At 40.7% G+C, this 21,273-nt stretch overlaps 1 protein-coding gene across 1 annotated transcript; it reads right to left on the bottom strand.

Annotated features, from left to right (window-relative positions):
• Window positions 1-379: 379 nt before the first annotated feature.
• shprh (SNF2 histone linker PHD RING helicase) lies at window positions 380-20,988 on the bottom strand. The gene is made up of 30 exons (XM_084044063.1): window positions 20,851-20,988; window positions 19,663-20,253; window positions 19,290-19,419; window positions 18,831-19,049; window positions 18,457-18,535; window positions 18,100-18,250; window positions 17,491-17,590; window positions 17,106-17,365; window positions 16,307-17,002; window positions 15,766-16,017; window positions 15,127-15,205; window positions 14,385-14,548; window positions 13,615-13,871; window positions 12,963-13,084; window positions 12,614-12,702; window positions 11,667-11,759; window positions 10,943-11,050; window positions 10,449-10,591; window positions 8,685-8,858; window positions 8,405-8,467; window positions 7,821-8,046; window positions 7,033-7,170; window positions 6,454-6,555; window positions 5,401-5,472; window positions 3,649-3,837; window positions 2,862-2,954; window positions 2,673-2,759; window positions 1,969-2,147; window positions 1,170-1,250; window positions 380-1,020 (listed from the first exon to the last, which is right to left on the bottom strand). Exons 2-30 carry the CDS (start codon window positions 20,242-20,244, stop codon window positions 924-926), a joined length of 5,025 nt encoding a protein of 1,674 aa, XP_083900189.1. The 5' UTR covers window positions 20,245-20,253; window positions 20,851-20,988; the 3' UTR covers window positions 380-923.
• Between the last annotated feature and the right edge of the window lie 285 nt (window positions 20,989-21,273).

Genomic DNA, 21,273 nt, shown 5'->3' with positions numbered 1-21,273 from the left:
TTTGAATTCATTATTACGAAACATCTGTAAACACCATGGAAACAAATGAAAGTGTATAATGTATTTACAGCTACTATCAGCCTGTGGATATTGATTCCCAAATAAACCATGAGTAATATCACAGATGACAATGATTTGAATGACACAAATCTTTTGCCTCCACAGTTTTCCATTTATGAGATTATTTTACAAGATGATTTTGAAAGAAACAGAATCTCGTATTTGTCTTGTCTTGCAAATGATACAAGCTGAATTGTTAAGACAGGGCTGTGCTGTATTGTCTCACCAGACAACTGACATAAAAGGGATCGACTGGAGGAACACAGTCCTAAGATGTAATCTTCTCTAACTTGTTAGAGAAGGTGAATGGTTTCCTTCCTGCTTCCCTGTTTACAACATGGAAATAAACCATAATGGCTGCAATCGGGAGAAAGGTCAAACAAAAGAAGCAGGTCGAAACACATTTGTAAACTCCGCCATGGGCAGACTTTTATTCTGTTATCCAAGCATTTGGTGTGTTTTCCTCCATCATATTATGTTGTGTTTTTCTGACATAATTCATTAGATTAAGACAAACAGTAATTCAGTGCAATTGAGTAAAAGCAACCACAAAAACTTGGATTCAGAGTTGAAGTTCTTATTGAGCTAGACACTAACACGTTTTCAGCAAATATATCCATGGGCTACTGCAAAGAGGTTTTATTATTCTAAAAGACATTCGAGAAATAACTAACTGCAATATGTGGACACTGGTTTGCTCAAAATCCTTCTTTTGGAAGTGCATTGTTTAAATTTGGAATGCATGTACTGTATATAAAAGTGGAATGTGCAAAAGGATACAGAACATGTATTATCGTCACTATCTGTCTGTCAGGTGAGCTGTCTTTGTTTGCTTATTTGGAGTACACGTACAGTGGATGGATTCACTCCAGAGGCTCGCTGTCTTCTGTGAACAGGTCGGCGAGGTCAGCCACGGTCAGGACGGCAGCCTCCGAGTGTTTCATAGCAGTGGTGCTGTGGCTGGCGGGGAAGAGCATTTACAAATGCTCAAATGCCATACAATATCTTAAATATACTTCTTTAGCTTCATTCGCCTCTGTTATTGCATTTAAACTAACTTTTTAGAGATACTATACTAGATACAATTTTAGCTTTGATGTGGATCTTACCTTTTCTCTGCCGTCTTTAGCATTGCCTGCATTCTCTCTTCAATAGTGGATTTGATGAGGAATCTGTGAACAAAGGTTGGTCTAGGGCAGTGGAGAAAATGGGAATTAGAGCACTGGGCTAGTTACCATGTTTCAAAAGGCTAAAATGCACGCCACTATCAATGGTTTAAATGCCCCCCTAAAGTGGGTTAGGGAAACCTGCCAAGAGAAAGTGCCTTGCCACCTAAACAAACAACTTTTTCGTTCTATTTTCTCCCAAATTACTCGTTGCCAATTCCTGCTGTGTACCGTGGTTCCGGTCAACGCTGCCACTGTTAGTTTAGGGAGGGTGTAGACAACCACATGCCCCACCCGATACACATGGACTCACCAGCCGCTTCTTTTCACCTGACAGTGAGGAGATTCACCAGGACAGCGTGACGCACAAGGAGGTTCACGCTAACGTCCCCAGTTCCCTCGAGGACACCCTGTCCAAGATCCCCTTCCTGTTGATCAGGTGCCCTGACCAACCAGTAGCAGTTGATAGTGCAATAACAAGGACACAATCTTCTGCTGACTTTCTGCCCGTGATCACTGCCAAATGTGTTCACATTTGTGTTGACATTTTTCTTTTTTTCGCGGAAGCTCAAAGAAACCCTTCGTGGTTAGCAACGATCAGGGGATCGATCATACTGGAGATAAATATTCTGTGACTAGTTGAAAAGGTAAGATAAACGAAAATTCGCTGGCAGTCTGGGATTTATTTATTTATTTACTCTGGCTGTGAATTAGTTAAAATAATGCAGTTCCTGGTTCTTACTTGGTCTGGCCGATGCGGTGCACCCGGCCTATGGCCTGGAGCTCGTGGGCTGGGTTGAGGATTGGCTCCACCAGTAACACGTGAGTGGCCTCAATGATGTTGAGCCCATTGGAACCCGTATGAAGTGGAAGGAGCAGAATGTTGATCTTCTCCTCGTATTTGAATGAGCTCAGATTCTCCTGTGGACATTGAGATTAATGATGCATCAAATACTGCAGAATAATACTGCTGCCTTATTAAGGAGAGGAGAGGAGAGGTGAGAGGAATTTCTGACAGCTGCACTAAATGCACTAAATAGTGGTGGGGTATGTGATGGACATGTTTATATAGTCAATTGACTATGTAGATCCCATTTATCCATAAATAAATATCACAAATTAGATTTAAGATAAGACTGATAAGACTGTCCACACCAAAGTCTTTCTTGGGAAGTACAGTCAGACCCCCCCCCCTTTTGAGTTTTATATAGTTTAAAAAATATATATTTTTACTCTGTAGCACATTGAGATTTGCTTCATATCTAAAGTGCATTACAAATAAAATATATAATTATTATTGTCTTTCAGCATTTTATTTTTAGGCACTTTTGACAGTTAACTACATTAATACTATATATTATTGTATATTTTGTTAACTATGAGCGTAAGTTGTCTTTTCCATCTCTCTACAGTGTTAAAAGTTGAAATCTGAAAGCAAATACGAACCTGGAATTTATGAATCCCGTTAATTTGTGAGAATTCCAAGTTGTTGTCAAACAAGGCCTTAGCGATAATGTCTAAGACACTCTGCCACTGCAGAAACAAAACAACACAGTCAACAAATAATTTAAATGATCTGGACCTGTTATCATCAAGATCTCTTCCATAACAGATTTAAGTAGGCTTTACTGTTACCGTGGAGAAGACGAGGCACTTGGCGCCGGGGTCAGTTACTTGAATCTTCTTCAGAGTTCTCACAACTGCTTCCACTTTGGTAGAGTGGCTTCCCTGATACAGTAGATACAAGCAAGGGAGTTTATATCCTAAAGCTTGAGTTATAATTTGTTGTGTGCCGGTGTTGCATGCTGCAAATAGCTGATCTACAAGCTCACAATGTGCCGCGATGCAACGCACTGTGAGCTTAGATATCAGCTATTTGCAGCACACAACACTGTCATACATAAGTTATACTTTGTTGCACAGCTGTTCCTTTCGCAGAATAAAACTCATTTTCAAGCTAACAACATAATGCATGCAACTGTTGTAGTAGTGAGTTGTTAAATTTATGTTTAAAAAAACAAAAACAAAAAAAAACAATAACAACATTCTATCGTGAGAAGGACATTGAGTATCTGACATAACATTTCCCATTGTGAACTGAACATGTACAGTATGTGTGGCGATCTCACTCTCAAAGGCACTGGAAATCGCCGCTAGCGTTATGTGAAATGCATCATTTTACATATTATATAATTGTCAGAATTGCCCTTTCATACCAACGCTACTTGTTAATTGTAATACTTTATGAAGATAAGATAAGATAAGAACGGTTATAAATCATGTAACAATTATTTATGTTATTAAACATTACATTTTTCTATATGATTTATTCTCTATAGATCTGTGCATCTATCCATTACTTACAAGCTTAGCTGACAATCAAGATCAAGAGCATAATAAAAAAGTGCCGTTCTTGACTGACCTTGACCGGGATGTCTTGGTCCTGGCTGGAGGACTGAGCGGTGAACACATACGAGATCTCAGCGTGTGACGTGGTCTGCCGACAGATGGCACACTTGATGGCACGACGCCTCGAGCCCACGCTGTATTGCTCCACGATGATGGCGATGCACTCATTACAGAAGCAGTGGCCGCACGTCAACACAGCCCACTGGAGAAAGAGAGGCAGAATGATGACTCAAAACCACCACTACACAGTCAAATCCTCAGTGTTCTTTTAAACTATTTCAACCTGGCGTCCCTATTTTGGCCATGTCATTGATAGATTTTTTTTTCCAAAAGTTGAATTTGAATTCAACAAACTAGCAAAAATAGAACAGCTATTTTAGCTATTTGTTGTGCAGTCTGCTAAGTATATAGGGCTTAAGCGGCTAACACTTTCTCAGAGTGTAAACATTGACCTTTAAAGGGTCTATTCTTCAGAAGAAGTGTTCTGTTTGATGTATACTGTCTCTTGCTGTTCCATCTGTCTGGGTCGTTGGATAATTTGTCTTTATTGTAAGTTGTTCATCTTCCCTCTGGTGAAAACAATGGCCACTGTTGTTGGTGATTGGCTTAATCACCTAATAACCACCTCCTCCATTCAAATCCATGTCACTTGAAAATGTTCAAATCAGCCTCATGGTGGCGCTATAACAGGCTGATTTGTGTTTTTACCTATAACTGCACCGATCTGCGTGAAACTTTGCACACACTCTCCCTAGAGGCCAAGGAAAAACCTTTGCCATGCATTTTTCACATCTGCCTTTTAGAGCGCTACCAGGAGGCTGACTTTTGTAAAACTATTTTTTTGCTATTACTCCTTCAGATTCTATCCAAAAATCACGCAAATCAGTACACAGTATTTCTATTCATGTGATCAAGATGGAAGTGTCAGATATTTCATAATCCATCCTAATTGGCTAACATTGGCTTCCAAAGTTTGCTGGATAGGTCTGTTTCAACAAAATGCCTCAAATCATGAACGCAACGTGCGATTTCGGTGAAATGTTGCACACACATTCCCACTACGCCGAGGAAGAAATGCCACCCTTTTCACAATGGCCTGTTATAGCGCCACCAGCAGGTCTAATTTAGCAAAACACATATTTGGAACAAAATGCCTCAAATCATGAATGCAGTGTCCGATTGCCGTGCAAGGCCTAAGAAGCAATGGCGCCTCTTTTCACATTGGCTTATTATAGCGCCACCAGGAGGCCACAATAACCTACCTGACCTGGCGGAGACCTGTGCACCGAGGAGCACTTTTTCTAGTTCAGTTCTCAAAGTACGCTCAGTTCCCACTGACTGCCCAAGTCAGTTTTACAGAGAGGAATGACGTCTACTCCCTCCATCCTTCAATTGCCTGTCACTTTTGTTCCTGACTGACTGGCAGGAGTTCTGTTCTTTTTAAATAAACATTACTCATCACTATAAATGATGATGTAAAGATGAATTAAAGGGTGGGTAAACCGTGATGACCTGTTGGTGATTTTAAGCATCCATCAACAAATAAAGCAGCATTGAATTTGCAGAACGGTATAATGTTTGCAGTTCATTTCATTAAAAAATATTAAATGTTTGAGTAACTTAGAAAAGGGTAGGTCAATAATCTGTTAACTATTTTACAAAATACATTAACATTAGTTGATCTTAAAATTTGCATCAATTCAAAGAATCACTTTTTTAAATGTGTCAGTCAAGCTCTTCATGTACATAAATAGTGCTTACTCACCCCTTGTCCCAGAGGGCGAGCACAGATGGGACACGGTTCTGGGTTCTGTCCTCCAGTGGCTTTGTCCTGGGACTAAAACAAGAGAATTTTACCTGTATTTTCAGTGTGAAAAAACTTGCTGTAGGCAAGCTCTTAATTGCAATTAAAACTATTCAAAATATGTTCAACATTTTGGTGTTATGACCTTCATTATGTATGTTTGAGGCATACAGATAGTGATTTTGTTGTGCTATTTTTTAACAAAGTCATATCACACATTAAAGTTGAATGATTAAACAACAAGAACATACTCTGTACAGACAGAATAATTGGTCATAAGGTAGTGCAGTAATCACAAAGCACTTGTCTTCCCCTAATAATCATCATCATCATCATCATCAATGGATTCATTAATGAATGAATGAATGAAATAACATTTGAGCAATTCTTGAAATGGTCAGATTTTTTAAAGACATTTCTTGGCAGGAAATGACATGTTTATTCCAATGATAAGGACTTCTGTTAGCTTCTGTTTTAAAAGTAGAGCGTCACTTTCTGGCCTCTAAAAACATAATAATAATAAAAAAATTAAAAAGAACAATGCAATTGCCTTGATTAATAATGATTACTTGGGCCAATAAGTGAACAGTAGCTTAGCAGTTCGCTTGGTTTTCCACAATGTTTGTTAATAAAACTAACACACTGCAATGCCACTGCTAAGATTAGTATACAGTATTTAGTATATACTGTATACTACAACAAGTAGTAGAACAAAAACAACGGGGTATTGCAACGGGTGACATGCATTCCCAATTTGCGTTGTTCCAGACTTGCATTGTTTCAGAGTAGACTGGTGCCCATTTATGAATAAATAAACTATTGATTGTAGTATAACCTAACGGGTACCGCACTGGGTACTCTAACAACGGGTACGAGTACTCTGACAAAAGGATTGTTAAAAAACTGTATATTTAGACTTTGTACCGTTGTCTGCCACACTGTTGTTTTGTCCAGTTGTTTGAGTGCTGACATGCCCATACTGTATATGGGGACCTGAAAATTAACTGACGTTACCTTCTCAAGATTTGTGAGATAAAGAAACTGGCCAAGCTTCTTCTGGAGTTGAGACTTTGCCACTGCCTGGTCGTTTAAGAGCTTCACTCTGTTCTGCTCAACCTGAAAGTAGAACCATCAAAGAAAAGAGGACACAAATACAATGGAATAAGACGTGTGGAAAAAAACATGTTTTTTAAAAACAATGTGCAAGAAATGGACAGTGCCTGTTCTAAATATGAGGTCAGTGTAACCCTGTAATTCCTTGATTAACATAATGAAGTCCAGACTGGTTCTCAAGTGGTTTGGCATTAGCACTTAATTAGGCAGTGATTCACAGTTTGTCACCTCACCCACCACCACCATTCATCTGGCTAGAGCTTTACTATTGCCACATTTTCAAAGCATTCAGAACTGTCCCATGACGTAGGTTTGGACCATAAACCACAGGTTCGTGGTCTAGACATGGGAGACATTTTATCCAAAAGAAGCTATTCAACATGGGAAACTAAATATGTCAACTTAAGACATATACATATAATATATAGAGCATGTATATCGATAGAATAGTCAACATAACATTTCAAATCTCTTGCTCACTTCATGAGGCTCTATGATGTGCAGCACTTTGGGTTTGGGCTCATCAGGTAGGCGGACACGTAGCCGCTCTGTAGCCATTCCCAGCTCATCTATAGCCGACACGTGGTTCCGTAGCACCATCCAGTATTCATGTAGCACCTGAGAAGGGACATAAGAGTTCCTTCTAAGCTGGAAACAATCAATTTCCAGGAGCATACAATATATTTGCACTGAGTGCACTAATATCTGATCTTTCAATGTGATAGACTAGCCAAAGAAACATGATGAAGCTGCAATCCCTTATTGATTTCACTGATCAAATTCATTTTAATCAATTAATGTGTGTGAGTGTGTCTCTGTGTGTGTGTGTGTGTGTGTGTGTGTGTGTGTGTGTGTGTGTGTGTGTGTGTGTGTGTGTGTGTGTGTGTGTGTGTGTGTGTGTGTGGGGGGGGGGGGTTACAAAGATTTGTTGTAATCCCTGATTTCCGATTTGTTGGACTGTTTATGGGCTCACTGGAGTGGGTGTGCATGAAGAGTGTGTCATTGGCATTTCATTGGCATGTGTGCTGACAGTGTAACCACATATAATCTCTCCACTGTTCTATCATAAAATAACCAAATGGAAGCACTGGTAGCTAACCAGCATCGACCACATAGCTCCTCCCAAGCTCAATTCTTGCTGGAAACCTGCACTAATTGTCATCCCTCCTCTCTGCTCCTGCTTTCCTGTCTCACTGTACTATTCATATAAAGAAAAAAGGCTGAACAATACGGACTAAGAATAATCATTTGTTAAGTGCTTATGATACCTTGTACTCTTTCTTCCAGTTCTCAAACAGCTCCAAGAAAGTGTTGCCCTCCTCCACCAGGTCGTGGTCCATGCGTTTCGCTTTAGCAAAAGACAAGATGGCCTTCAGGGTCCGCTCAGTCTCGCTGGCCGCCCACAGACCACGGCTGGTGGTTGGGAGACGGTCATCCACCAGCCCCTCCTCGTCCTCAATCATCTCCTCAAAGATGGCTGTTTGACCTTTAACCCTGGAAGAGAGACAGAGATACAGAGTTCTTTATTTATGCCTGGGGTATTTATTGTGATGTCACAGTAGCATGAATTGTAACACTCACAAGCAGCACAAGACCATATACATCTACTGTATACTACAGTATATAAAGATAGAATTCAAGTAGGAATAGCAATAATGAGAAATAGTTGCTGAGCAATGCAACAGCAGGTTAGTTACAAAATGTGCAAAGAGCCAACGTGAAATAAGGTGACTTATAACACATTTGCAAAGACATTTTGAAACCAGAACCAATGGGAGAGAAAGATATTTGATATTCACTATGATATCTATGGTGAATGTTTTTGTGATTCAGATGGTATTTCTCAACTTACGTGTGAGAAAACAGCTTGGATTCGTAGTCTGTGAAAAGCTCATCTGCTTTGCAGAAAACACAACTAAAATGTGTAAAAAAAAAAGAGCGAGAACAAACATTGTGAGTCAAGTTGAAACATTAACTATGAAATTGGCAGGAACAAAGCATCAGATCTAAATTACACCAGCAAAAAAGATTCAAATTTGCAATTTGAGCTCAAAGTTAATGACTAAATCTTTACGCAAAATAGTACTAACTAAACAAGGAGCACATTGAGTTCCAAAATATGTCTGTCATACTTGTTGAGTGGCAGACGCACAGGCCTCAGGTGACAAATGGTGGCCTCCTCAATGACTTGTTTTGAGGAAGGTCCTTCAAGCTTCTTCACTGCATCCTGCACAGTCTTCTGGGACTTCATCAGATCCCCCATTTGAGTGGTGAGTAAAAACTGCAGGCCGCGCCCATCACGGAACCTATAGTGTACAAAAAAGATCAGACAACCCCAACCTATTGGCCATCTTTGTTTGGACTTATTATAATGATTTCACCTATAATAAGCTTTTCATTGTTCTCAAAGTTCTACATGACTGCAACAATAGAATAAAACAAAGGCGCTACCAAGGGACACAGATAACACAGAAAATAACACAAAAACAGCAATGTATTAACAATGTCTGTTAAAGAAATGCCCTGCACAGTGACTTGTACTGCGTGTTGATATAAGCCAATACAGAGACCAGCATTTTAAGGGTAGCCGGTATGAAGAGAGAAGCTGAGAAGCAGAGTAACAATGTATGTAGGGAACTTGTCCTACCACTGAGGAACAGGTTTATAAGCTATTTGCCAGAAGTGGGGATGTAGAATGTATCGTCATTGGCCTGGATAAGGTCAAGAAGAAGGCTCTGATTCGTTGAATACTACATGTGTGCAAATGCAGAACATTCCATGCGGTTTATTAACGGCACAAGGCTGGATGACCACATCAATCGAACAGACTGGGATGCCGGATTTATTGAGGGACGGCAGTATAGCCGTGGCAAGTCTGGTGGACGAGTAAGAGATGAGTACCGACAGGACTACGACCCAGCCAGAGGATGCAATGGTAAACTAGCTCAGCAGCAAAGTCTCAGAGGTGTGCGACAGTTTTTAGACACCACAGCATTACACTTGGACAGAAAGCCCATCCCTGGTTTTATCAGCTCTCCAACAGCATATTGCCACAGTTTGCCTGGCCTAACAGGCTGCTGCTTTATTTGGACCACAGAGCTTGCAGGACTAATGTCTGATGCTGCAGATAATGTGGTAATAATTTCCACTTGAGAATTGCTTTTCCTCCCCGTCTTTTGTGTTGCTTCAAACCCATCCCTGCTGTTTACTTACACTATTGTACAGAGATTATTGCTACACTCAGTTTTTTATTTTCTTATTCCCTCAGAGTTTAAATGGTTCAGTGACTAGTTTTGGCAGTTTTTGAGGTACTACTGACTGAGAACAAGGATAATGGCGCCTCACAAAATTACCTTGTTTGGTACTACTGTTCATGTTCAATTTAAAATAATGTTTTTGTAAGAGGAGAATTAGTTATCGCTTATTTGCTTTTATGTAATTCGTTGTATCTCAATCTATGCATATATATTGTTTTTTAATCAAAACAGATTAAGAAAAAACCCAAGCTCATGGAGAGCATTTCATAGAAGGGTGGGGTTGAGCATTTAGCTCAATTCCCATTAAAGAATCACTACAAGTAAATGTTAATTTTCAGTCAGGCTTGCATACAGTACATAACCACTACTTTATAGTTTCTTATCTTTCATACAGTATGTCACTTTTGTATTTTAATTGGCATAGTTTCTGTACAGGATGGTGTCATAGCTGTGAGAGAAGATGATGTCAAATTCTAATCTCATTTTATGCAACAGACGTAACCAATTAAACCCGCTAGAGCTTTTTCTTTCAACACCAAATCTCTTTGGTGTAGCCGTTCTACAAGCGCACAACGCGTCACTATTTTTGGCTAACGTTCCCCCCAGAATATGGATGCTGGTGTTCAAGTGGTTAATTACTTGTCAGCCATGGAGAGCTTGTGGGCTTGCTGTTTGTAGCTTGATGTCAGTTCGTTATGGATGCGGGAAACCAGATCGTCATCTATGGAGGACCGGATGGCTTTCTCTATAACGTCCAACCACCAGGGAGAGCGCAGATTTACCTGGCAGATGAAATGGGATCATTTTAACACTATACTGTTTACTATTATAACAAAACCACTGCTCATGTGACAGTAAACAATATTGTATTTACGTAATTCATTCATAAAGTCACACGGCTGCTGATGGAACCATCGATTTTTCAAACATTACGTTCAACATTTCAGGTAACAATTAAATTCCTATAGAGTGCTTTGGAAGGAAACATATCAATAACAGCTTGATTATTGTATTCATCATTCCTCAACAGTATAAACCATACTGTATAAAATATAATGATTGGCTAAAGAGAAAATAGCATGCCACTGCAGACACAAACTGTACGAAAGGGTGATATAAAGGCATTCTATTACTTTGCGTTTGAGCTCTTTGATGTTCTGCAGCACAGGTTGGAGACCCTGGTAAGCATCAGCCACCTCAGAGTTGTATTTGGTCATGTAGTGCTGCCGTAGCTGCTCTGCCTGCAAAATACAGTGATGGACGATTCGATCACAGAGGGCATTCATATAGTAATGATGTGAATATATATATATATATATATATATATATATATATATACACATACACACATATATATATATATATATATATATATATATATATATATATATATATATATATATATATATATATATATATATATATATATATATATATATATATATATATATATATATATATAAATGTAGTAAAACATAGAGATATACTGTAAGGATGAGTGGTACTAAAGGGTCATTCCCAGGTTTTCGCTCAATGGCTCAAGCATAAAGCCTCATTTATACGCTCTTCTAACCACATCGTGCACTGAAAATAACTAGTTATCAACACAAAATAGATGGAGTCTAATAATGGTGTGGGTTCCCTGTGGATCCCTGACGTCATGATGATGACGTCAAATATGGAGGGACAGCAGACCCTTCACAAAATGTGAAACATATTCACACGTACACACAAACAAATTAGGCCATCTGTGTTTAAAATGTATGCACTTGTGCTAAAAAGTAAGATGTGGTATGTTATGTCATTGGATAAAATGACCTACAAATAATATAGGCTTTGACTGATCAAAGACATCACCTCCTCACTCAGCCGGTCATCTCTCAGAGTAGGAGGTATCCCAGGGTGCTTTGCATTCAGCAGTTCGGTCAAATTGTGGGTGGCATGTAGCCTCTGTTTAACAAAGACAGCAATGACAGAACCATGTCAGGTCAAACACACAGTAAAATCCTCAGTGGTCATTCAACTCTGAAGAGTGTACAGATGGAACCGAATGGACCTGTAAAGCACGGGTCCATTTGTTAACACTCGATTGATCAGTTTACTGCGTAGATTCATTTACATAACTTACAAGTTCATATGATATGTACTTAAACAGGTTTGTAAGATATTTACGTATATATTATATGGTAAAAAAAAACAACAACAAACAAAAAAGCATACTTCAACCTGTACAAAATAAATGTTGTCTTGCAAACCACCCAATATCCTTTAAAAAGTGTCATTCCACGCCATTGTCTTATAAAAAATATTTTTTCCAAATGAAAGAGTGGCGCAGTGGTAAAGTCCCTGCCCACCTCCACGGAGCTTGTGGATTCTAATCCACCGTGGTGCATCCGGCTTTGTCTGGCATCTATGCGAACACAATTGGCCCATGTTCGCGGAGGGAAGCCTGGCGGGGAGGGCGATACTGGTCATTGCACATACACAGGGAGTGTTGGGCGGGAGGAGTAGGACGAAGGCCCTACGTCCTCCCGGTGGGGGCTCCTCACCAACAGGTGAGTCAGTAGGATACAACAGCGGTGACAACACGTGTGTGGGGAGGAATTCATTAGCACAACGACTGCTATGTGATGTGCGAGAGTGCGGTCTGGCCAACACCAACTCGGGACTAACGACCTAAAAAGGGGGTTAAAAAGAATTGTCTATCTAAATAAAATAAATAAAAAACTAATGACAGAATGAAACTCAAATGATTATCAGAGATTGAAAAAAAAAGGAGGACAGAAAACACATAACGGGGATACCTGCAAGGAATCCGTTTTCAGCCTGCCTTTGTGTTCCTCTGATGAGCGGAGCACTTCTCTGTACATCTCCACCGCCTCTGCAAACTCATCTGCAGGTGTCAAAGGTCAATAAACGTCATTAGCAACATTCAATGACTTTACACATATAAACCTATTGAGATCTCCTCTATACAAACAGCCCAGTACCACTCAGCAACAAAACATGTAAACGGAGTGAAAAGGGCACTAAAAGCAGGTGGGGGGGGGTACGATACGTTGATGAGATCATGCATTCTGTGTTTCCCATTTCCCATGGGAAACACCAAGTGGGGCGGTACACTATTTAGAGAAAGCAAGGGGGGTTTCATACCTCTGATAATGTGGATTCCGGCCAGGCCATTGAGAGCGCACACTAATTGTCTGTGGGCTTCTTCGCACTCTACTCGACATTTCTTCTGCAAGGACTTCAGGAGTTCTTCCATCGTCATGGTGCTGAGGGGGTAAAGGACACAGACAAAACCCACTTAGCAACCCATCCAGCTCAAATTACATGGGAAAGAGAGAGTGAGTAAGATTTTACCCCCCTTTTTGACATAAGGGGGGTTATTTGCCACAGGCTTTTGTGATCTATTATTGTTGATAATCCTGTGATACTCTATTCAGACTAGGTATAATTGTTAATTATCCGACACAGCTGTGATCCAACATAAACATAAAAAGTGAAAATATTGAATTGAATTTACTTTAGTTTAATTTATATAAATGTTCAGAATGACTTACATGAAGTGAGCAGATAAGACACTTTAGCAGGATGGACAACTTGACGAGTTTCACCTACAGTAATGTTTATACTGTAGGAAATTAGCAATGGTTCTCAAACTATTGAATTTCAACAAACCCCATAACTCTGAGGGTAACAGACCTGTAAGGGGACCCCACCCAAGTAACCTTAAGGGTAACTGGACCCCACTTTGAGAACCACTGGTATATAGGACAGTCACTCGGCTGTGTACAGCATCTACCTTTTCTGCAGAGGTAGGAACTCCCCCCTGACAGCCTGTGGGTGGCAGCAGGCCTGGCGGAGTCTCAGGAGCGGGTACAGGATGGTGCTGACGGTACGTCGGTCCAGGCTGCCCAGCTTCAAGCTCCAGTCAGAGATCTTCCTGAGCTTGACCAGTGCATCCTGAGAGCAGACCTCATGCTGGCGGTGGTAGAAGTGGCCCTCCACAGGGGAGAAGTGCAGCCAGTGCACCTCCTCTGTCTGAGGGGGGATCTGGATCTGGGAAAGAACAACAACATAGAGTAAGGAAGGTTTGATTTAGTTTAGTGTATTTGCACACAAATGGAATGCAAGAACTGAGGAGTGATAAAATGTTAAGAGAAAAGATTTACAAAAATTACAAACTTGACCAGGAGAGATAAAATCTTTAACAAACATCTCCCACACCTCAAGAAAAAAAAACACAAAAAAGCAAATGCACAACTCTAATGAACATATTGACACAGCGGCACATTTTGCTCTTACGTTGTATGTATAAGGAAAGCAAAATGGCCGCTGTGTAGCTCAATTCAGAAAACAGAAAACTTAAGAATGGTGTAACATACAAAAAAAAGTGATGTCGTTTTTTAACAGCAAATATATGTGTTAGCAAATAATCACGCAACATCAGGACGCTTTAGATGGACACAATAAACATGTATTTTCTTCTGTCACATTAGCTAACCAGTATCCATCAAAGATTTGTATAATATAATGGCACATTAAATTGCGCAATGTATTTTTACAACCTACCTGATCAATGACATCTTTTTTTGCCGATCGCCAAAGCAACTGACCAATCAGGTTGTACAGAGGCTCTGTGTCTCCACGGCGATAAGGACGGTACAGCAGCTGGTCCCACCAGTGTTTCACCCAGTATGGATCAACCCCCAGGAACAACACAAGGCCATAAAGGTCTACGTAAAGCAAAACAAAATCAGTTTAGGGAGGAACATTTCAGAACTATAATTGTCATCCATCTTCATAAAAGGCTTCATAAGAGAACTAGTTTTTTTGTCCAAAACTGGAGACTACAGGATTATGTTTGCATTGATGTCAGCAGTAAAGTTTAGGGGTAATATTCACTTATGACTCGGGCGGCAGTGGCTTAGGAGGTAGAGCGGCCACTTGAGAATCGGAAGGTTCCCGGTTTGATCCCGACTCCCCCTGGGTTAGTGTCGAAGTGTCCTTGAGCAAGACACTGAACCTCTAAACGGCTCCCGATGAGCAGGTTGGTGCCTAATTACATGGTTTCTTTTGTCTTCCGTCGGTGTGTGAATGTGTGTATGTAAAGCGCTTTGGATAAAGGCGTTATATAAATGCACCATTTAACGTATACAGTAAGAAAGATTTGCAATGCAAATATGCAATTCTTCTTTCTTGTCAGTTTACGTATTCACATGGAAATCTTATTGTCTAAACAACAATTGCAACAACACTTATATAAAGCATAAGTCCAGCCTCATTAGAGATTACATTTTGATATACTACTCACCTTCCAATCCTCTCTGGACTGGAGTACCACTGACACACCATCGATTAACAGATGCCAGGCGCAGAGCCATTTCTGCTGCCTGATTAAGGGGGGGGGGGGGGCAAGAAAAAGAGCATAAACTTACTGAAAGAAAGAAAATGAGAAGTGCAAAAATCTGTTGGATGTGTCAGGGTGACTGGATGTTCTGGCCAAGTTACATTTTATACATTTTAGACCATTTTAATAGCAGTTACAATGAAATATAAGACCAATTTCACCAGGGAAATAAACATGAAACAAAAATGTGAAAAAATACACCTCTGTATGACCTGGTGGATTTCAAATCTGTGACTCAGTGCTTCAAGACAACAGGTTTTTAAAACCTCTGAGGCTGAATTGTAGACCTAAACACGACTGTACATGTTAACTGTAATTAAGATTTTTAAGACCAGGAAATTGATATACGCAAATTAAGACAATTAAGAATTTTACAGGACCAGCAGGCAACACATTAATAATGGCTAATTTATACTTGTATCACCAAAATAACTGGAAATAATTTTTTCCTTTTTTTTTTTTAAAGCTGAGGCGATCTACATGGTGTTACAACAAAGTGTAAATTTGACTTTTTCAGGAACAGCAGCTGTCTGTCCATCTCACCTTTGCAGTGGTGCATTCCACCATCTGAGCTTCATCCAGACAGATGCGCCACCACTCCACGGCCACCAGGGGGCTCGGCACCGCCATGTAGCGCTTCTGGTTGCGGAAGCGGCGTCCATCCTCACTGTTGCAGTGTGGGATGTCGACATAGTTGAGCTCCGAGCGAAGCACATCATAGGTGGTGATGACCACATCCTGCTCAGCCAGCATGTGAGGCTGGATGAAACCATGCTTCTTCACACCTTGGTAAACCTGAGACAAGTCAGGTAAATGGATTTATGATGAACTTTCAATAAAAAAAAACATACGGCAATTTGCAAAGAGTCAAAGGGCACAAATACTTTGCATAAAAATAAAATAAATAAAATTAAGGCAAACGTGTACAGTAAGTGGGCATGTGAGCTCCAGAGGGCAGCACCAGGGAGTCTTTATGAATAATGAACAAACAACTGACTAGTGAGGAACTATAGGTCTTTATAATCACTAATAAAAACACAAAAACTAAACTAAATTATTGACATCTACAAATCAAGCTACTTACTAGCACTCGAAGTGAGGAGGAGCTGATGTGTCTGTTGATCTCCTCCACCCACTGGTGGCAGATGGAGCTGGGAGAAATGATGAGAGTGGCACCCGTGGAAACAGGCTTCATGGCAACCAGGCAATGGGGGCAGTAAAAAGGAGTGGTTTCCAAGCTCTCCTCTTTGTAGTTGACGCAGTCGGCATGCTGCCATAGCTGACAGTTCATACACTGGACGCGGGCCTTGCAGTCGATAATGCCCAGCTCACCACAGATGCACTCAAAGCGGTAGTCTGGGGTGTTGAAGGGGACCACGGATGACCGGGTGGGGGGTGACGTCTCCTCTCCCGCGTCCAAGAGCGCAACGTCTCCCTTTTCCTCGGATAGGTCATCCGTTGTCTTTGTATCAGCGGTTTCTGATTCGGTTATATCCTGCGATGCCTTTGAAGTCTGTTTGACGTCTTCACCTGCAGGGTCTGTTGTATAAACAGGGGAAGCATCCTGGGATGTGTCCAGACACAAACAGTCATCTGTTTGATCTGCTCTCTCTTCAAATGTCCTATCCTGGTCACACATCTTGCTGATTTCCTCATCTACAGGGCGTTCAGAGACAGGGGAGCTCTGCGGGTTTTCTGCAGTCTGTGACACCACATCCATATTCTCCTTTACTTTTCTCAGTGACGTCCTCCTGGGCGAGCTTGCTTTGTTTTTGGAGTTCTGACACAAAAACAAAACATGACACAACATTCCCTTTAGATGCAGCAAGAAAGTAACATTTACAGCAAAACACATCCATCTACCAAAAGGTTTCTATTCTTACCGACTTGGCTGCCCCTGCCAACATCTTCTTTGTTTCTTTGTAGTTCTTTCCTAGCTTGAATGAGCCTGCTAAACCGCGACCTTTAACACGATCCACTACACCTTCATCTATCAGCTTTGCCAGGGTCTTCCTGATGTGGTTGCGGTTCTTTAGGAGGTCATAGTGGTAAGTGGTTCGGATGTAGGTAAAGATGGCGTTCACAGAGGCTCCTTTCCCTGTTCTCATCTCCTTTATTGCAGTGAGCAGCATAACACGTACAGCTACAATAAAGAGTTATAAAACTGTTATGTGGAAGTTTACCAGACAACAGGCAGTGCTTTAAAAGCTAGTTCTAAACAACTAATAAAAGGAAAGTAAACTATATTGACCAAAATAAGTGACTTACTAGGATAAGAAATCTTCACTTTAGGCTGAGCTTCTGACCTGCAGTGGATAAATTCATCTTTTTCCAATGGAGGGGGTATAAAATAATTCACAGATTGTCCCTGTGAAACAATGAGAGGCAAACAAATGTATTAGTTCATCAATAAATCAATGTTTCTGAGCAAATATCAAAAGAGTAAATGTATTTTTTACATTTCAACTGATTCAGTGGTCTTTTCCCGCTTAACAAGCATACATTTGCACATATTCACACTTGGCTTCTCATAAAAGTCTATTGCTGTTGGCCACTAACTAATTAGTTCTACTGAAGCAGCCTGGATTGCTCAAGAAATCAGAATCAGAATCAACTTTATGCTCACATCACAAGTTTACGGGTGTAAAACAGTGGGTGAAATTAGTTTTTGTGCAAGCTCCATCGTTTTTGTTATTTCCAAAAGAGTAAGGGAAGAAGAAGATGGGGGGGGCAAGGGGAAGAGAGGGAGAGAGATCAATAAAAACAAACACATTATCTACCTGGCACCTTGCCTTAAATTTCTGAGTGAAGAAAGAGCTCTACTGATTTGTCAACCCAGATTTCAAGGCCACTTCTTGACATTTCTTAGGTTCTCACCTCAGGTAAGGTGAGGGTCTCCTGCTCCAGGCCCTGGCGAGTATTAAACAGGATGAGTGCCAGCACTTCCACCGTCTTTCCGAGTCCCATCTCATCAGCCAGGATCCCCCCAGGCCACTCCACACCTGCTAGGGGATACTCCCGTATCAGGCTGAAAGACACATCAGCACAGTAAGTACAAATATACAGTACTTCCACTATTATGACAATGTACAATAAATTACTATTAAAAAATGTTTCATGGAATCTGGAAGTGAGAAAAAAAGAAATATACAGTGGATACAAACAAAATAAATAAAGATAAACAAGCAGTCACAAAATACATCTGAACAAGGTGAAATACACTAGAGGTCTTACCAGCCAGTAAATGGGTTGTAGAACAGCTTCTTTCCACATAAGGTGATCAACTCACGCCATAAGAAATGCAATGATTGCTCTGTAAATGAAATGTTTGTTATTCAACTACAGTAATTGTGCATTATACATTTAGTCAGCTTAAAGGTCTCTGCTGTTGACACTTTTTACCTTCTGCATACAATGTATCTGAAAAGGTAAAGTGATTATCTCCGGGGTGTGTTAGTAGCTGACCGGATAGTGCAACCACATACAGTAATTACAATGTCCCTGGTTCTCAACATTTTTCAAAAAGATCCACAAGCTCATAGATTGGCTATTTTCACTATTCGTCATACAAAAAAGTATATAGGGCTTAGGGATCAGGAGAAACACACCTTTAGGGGAAGTGCTCTTGTATTTTTCTCTCCTTAGCATCCAGTTCACAGCCTGGCTCTGATAGGGCCTGAGAACTGGTATCAGAGCCTTGTGCTGGACGTCATAAGTCACCTCCTGAAAGTCTCGCTGACGCAGGTGTCTTACATAATCGTAGAGCTCCTCAACATTCTGCCTCTCAAGATCGGTGTCACACTCCTCTTCCTCACTCTCTACTACCTCTACAGGGAAACAATGCAGCAGAAAAGAATGCAGGTTTTATTTTTATCTTGTGTTTATCCAACGCAAGTTTATTTAAATATTTTAAGTATCAACCTGCTACATAAAGATACAGGTATGAACACTGAGGAGATCACAATGGCATTAAGGGGGGCCTCAAAAGGCAAAAGGGGAAATTAATGATGTCGTTAACATAGTACTGTATTTAAATGGGTGAATTGGTCAAGAGTCAAGACACTTACCTGGAATAATGAAGTCATAGAAATACTCCATTAACTTCTGCATCACTTGGTTTGCCTTCTTTAGCCGAGCGTTTCCTTCACTTAGGAACTCTGGTTTTCCGAGTCCAGGTTCCAGCAGGTATATCCCCACCTGCAAGTTGCAACATGAAGTAGCAAATCAGAATTTAAAGAATGAAACGATGTGACCGGGTTCACTAAAGCATCCCATTGTTAGTAAAACTGGTCACAACCAGAGTCAGTAGTCAACTAACTAAACAAAGACATACAAACTATTGGAAACTTAAACCAGCATCCATTGTCAAGAAAACCTTGCATGACATCATGGTTAGAAGTCAAAAGCAGCATTGTACATGATATTCTCTATCATACATGCCTTGACAGAGTCTTCTTTTGCCTGGTGGCACAACTGTACAACCCTCCTCTTCTGTAACCAGTCTAGGTCCTCCACCAGGATTCTACTGAGGCTACACTCTGCTGTGCACGTCTCATCTACAGATTTTGCTTCAGAGCTCTGTTCCTCTTGGCTGGTGAACGTGAGGCATAGCTGTTCTCCCATCTGGTGGAGGGTGAAAGCCCTCTGTTCACAGTCAGAGGGGACCCAGGCAGGCCGGATGCTGAACTCCCCAATCAGTGCCTTCCAGAGGTGATCCAAGTTAGAAACAGGCACCACGGAGAGTGCCAGGAGTGCTGAGAAGGAGGGTGCATCCAGTGATGTGCTCGGGAGCTCCTCGCCTTGTTCTGAAAAAGTTGCAGGGATGGAACAGCTCGCCTCTGTGTCCTCCTCGCCAGTTGAGTGGACGGGAGTAGGGTCAGCAAGGAGAAGGGAGCAGGTGGGAATCTGTTCACCTCCCTCAATTTCTTCCCTCTTCCTGTCCTCCAGCATGTTCCAGTTCATCCTCTTTTTGGCCTCTTCATCCACCCTTACCGGCGGAGCCCTCTTTCTCCGACTACTCATGATGAAATGCTACAAGAAAAGAAATGTAAAATTGACAGCCACCACATAATTCTTAGTTATATATTTCATGAATGAAGTAATCTACAGTATTCGTCCTTTTCTCAGGTTGACTATCAATAAGCCGCTGTTGTACGAATGTGTGTGGACTGTGGAGGTTGTATTGTGGACGGATGATGATGGTGGATTGAAAAGCATTCATACTATAGCTATCAAGTTTACTCATACAAAAATAACAGTTAACAGTGAGAATACACTTCACGAGTCAATCAGACCGCAAATTCAATGAATAGAATACACAGGACCCCAATGGAAACATGCCATAGTGCTTTCTTGAGTTTTAATCCTTTTAGCATCCTTATTGTATGGAACTGTACCTCTGTGCATTATTTGCAAACTGTTAATAAAGTATTAAATCAATCAATCAATCAATGTTTGTTTAACAAAACGTAACATTATCTTCTCTTGCTCTGCAAATTTGATAGTATAACAAGACAAGTACACTAGTATATTACATTAATACACATGTTATAACATAGACTGATGCTCTGATATGTAATGCCTGCCCTCTTCAATTTACAAACAAGAAGAAAATGCAGAAACGTTTACTTTTTAGTCGCTCTCACACAAACGCATCGGCTCCGATCACAATATCGAACTATCCTCTACTTAGGAATCGCAGGAATTCATTCTTAATTGCAGCATTAATGAGTTTACTGTTATGTATACAAATGTTCAACGTTGCTGTCCACCATTTTTAAACACAGGAAGTGAGGTCAGAGCAGAGGTTTGGAGACGGTGATCTGCAGTACCGGTGGGGTGCACTAGATGGCAGCAAAGTTATCTCAATCTATTGACGCCCCAGCGTTGACTTGCACCTGCATCAAATCATGTGACGCAGTGGTTTCCAAACTTTTTTGCTCGAGACCCAAAAAGAGAAATTTGATGTCTCTCCATGACCCAAACTAGTGAAAATAGCTTGTATATCATATCGGCTATTTTCACTACTTCTTAAACATTTGTTTTTGTGGA

Source organism: Gymnoscopelus microlampas (genome assembly GCF_963454915.1).
Source record: "Gymnoscopelus microlampas genome assembly, chromosome: 20".
Classification (NCBI taxonomy): domain Eukaryota; kingdom Metazoa; phylum Chordata; class Actinopteri; order Myctophiformes; family Myctophidae; genus Gymnoscopelus; species Gymnoscopelus microlampas.
This window is presented reverse-complemented; position numbering and strand designations above follow the sequence as displayed.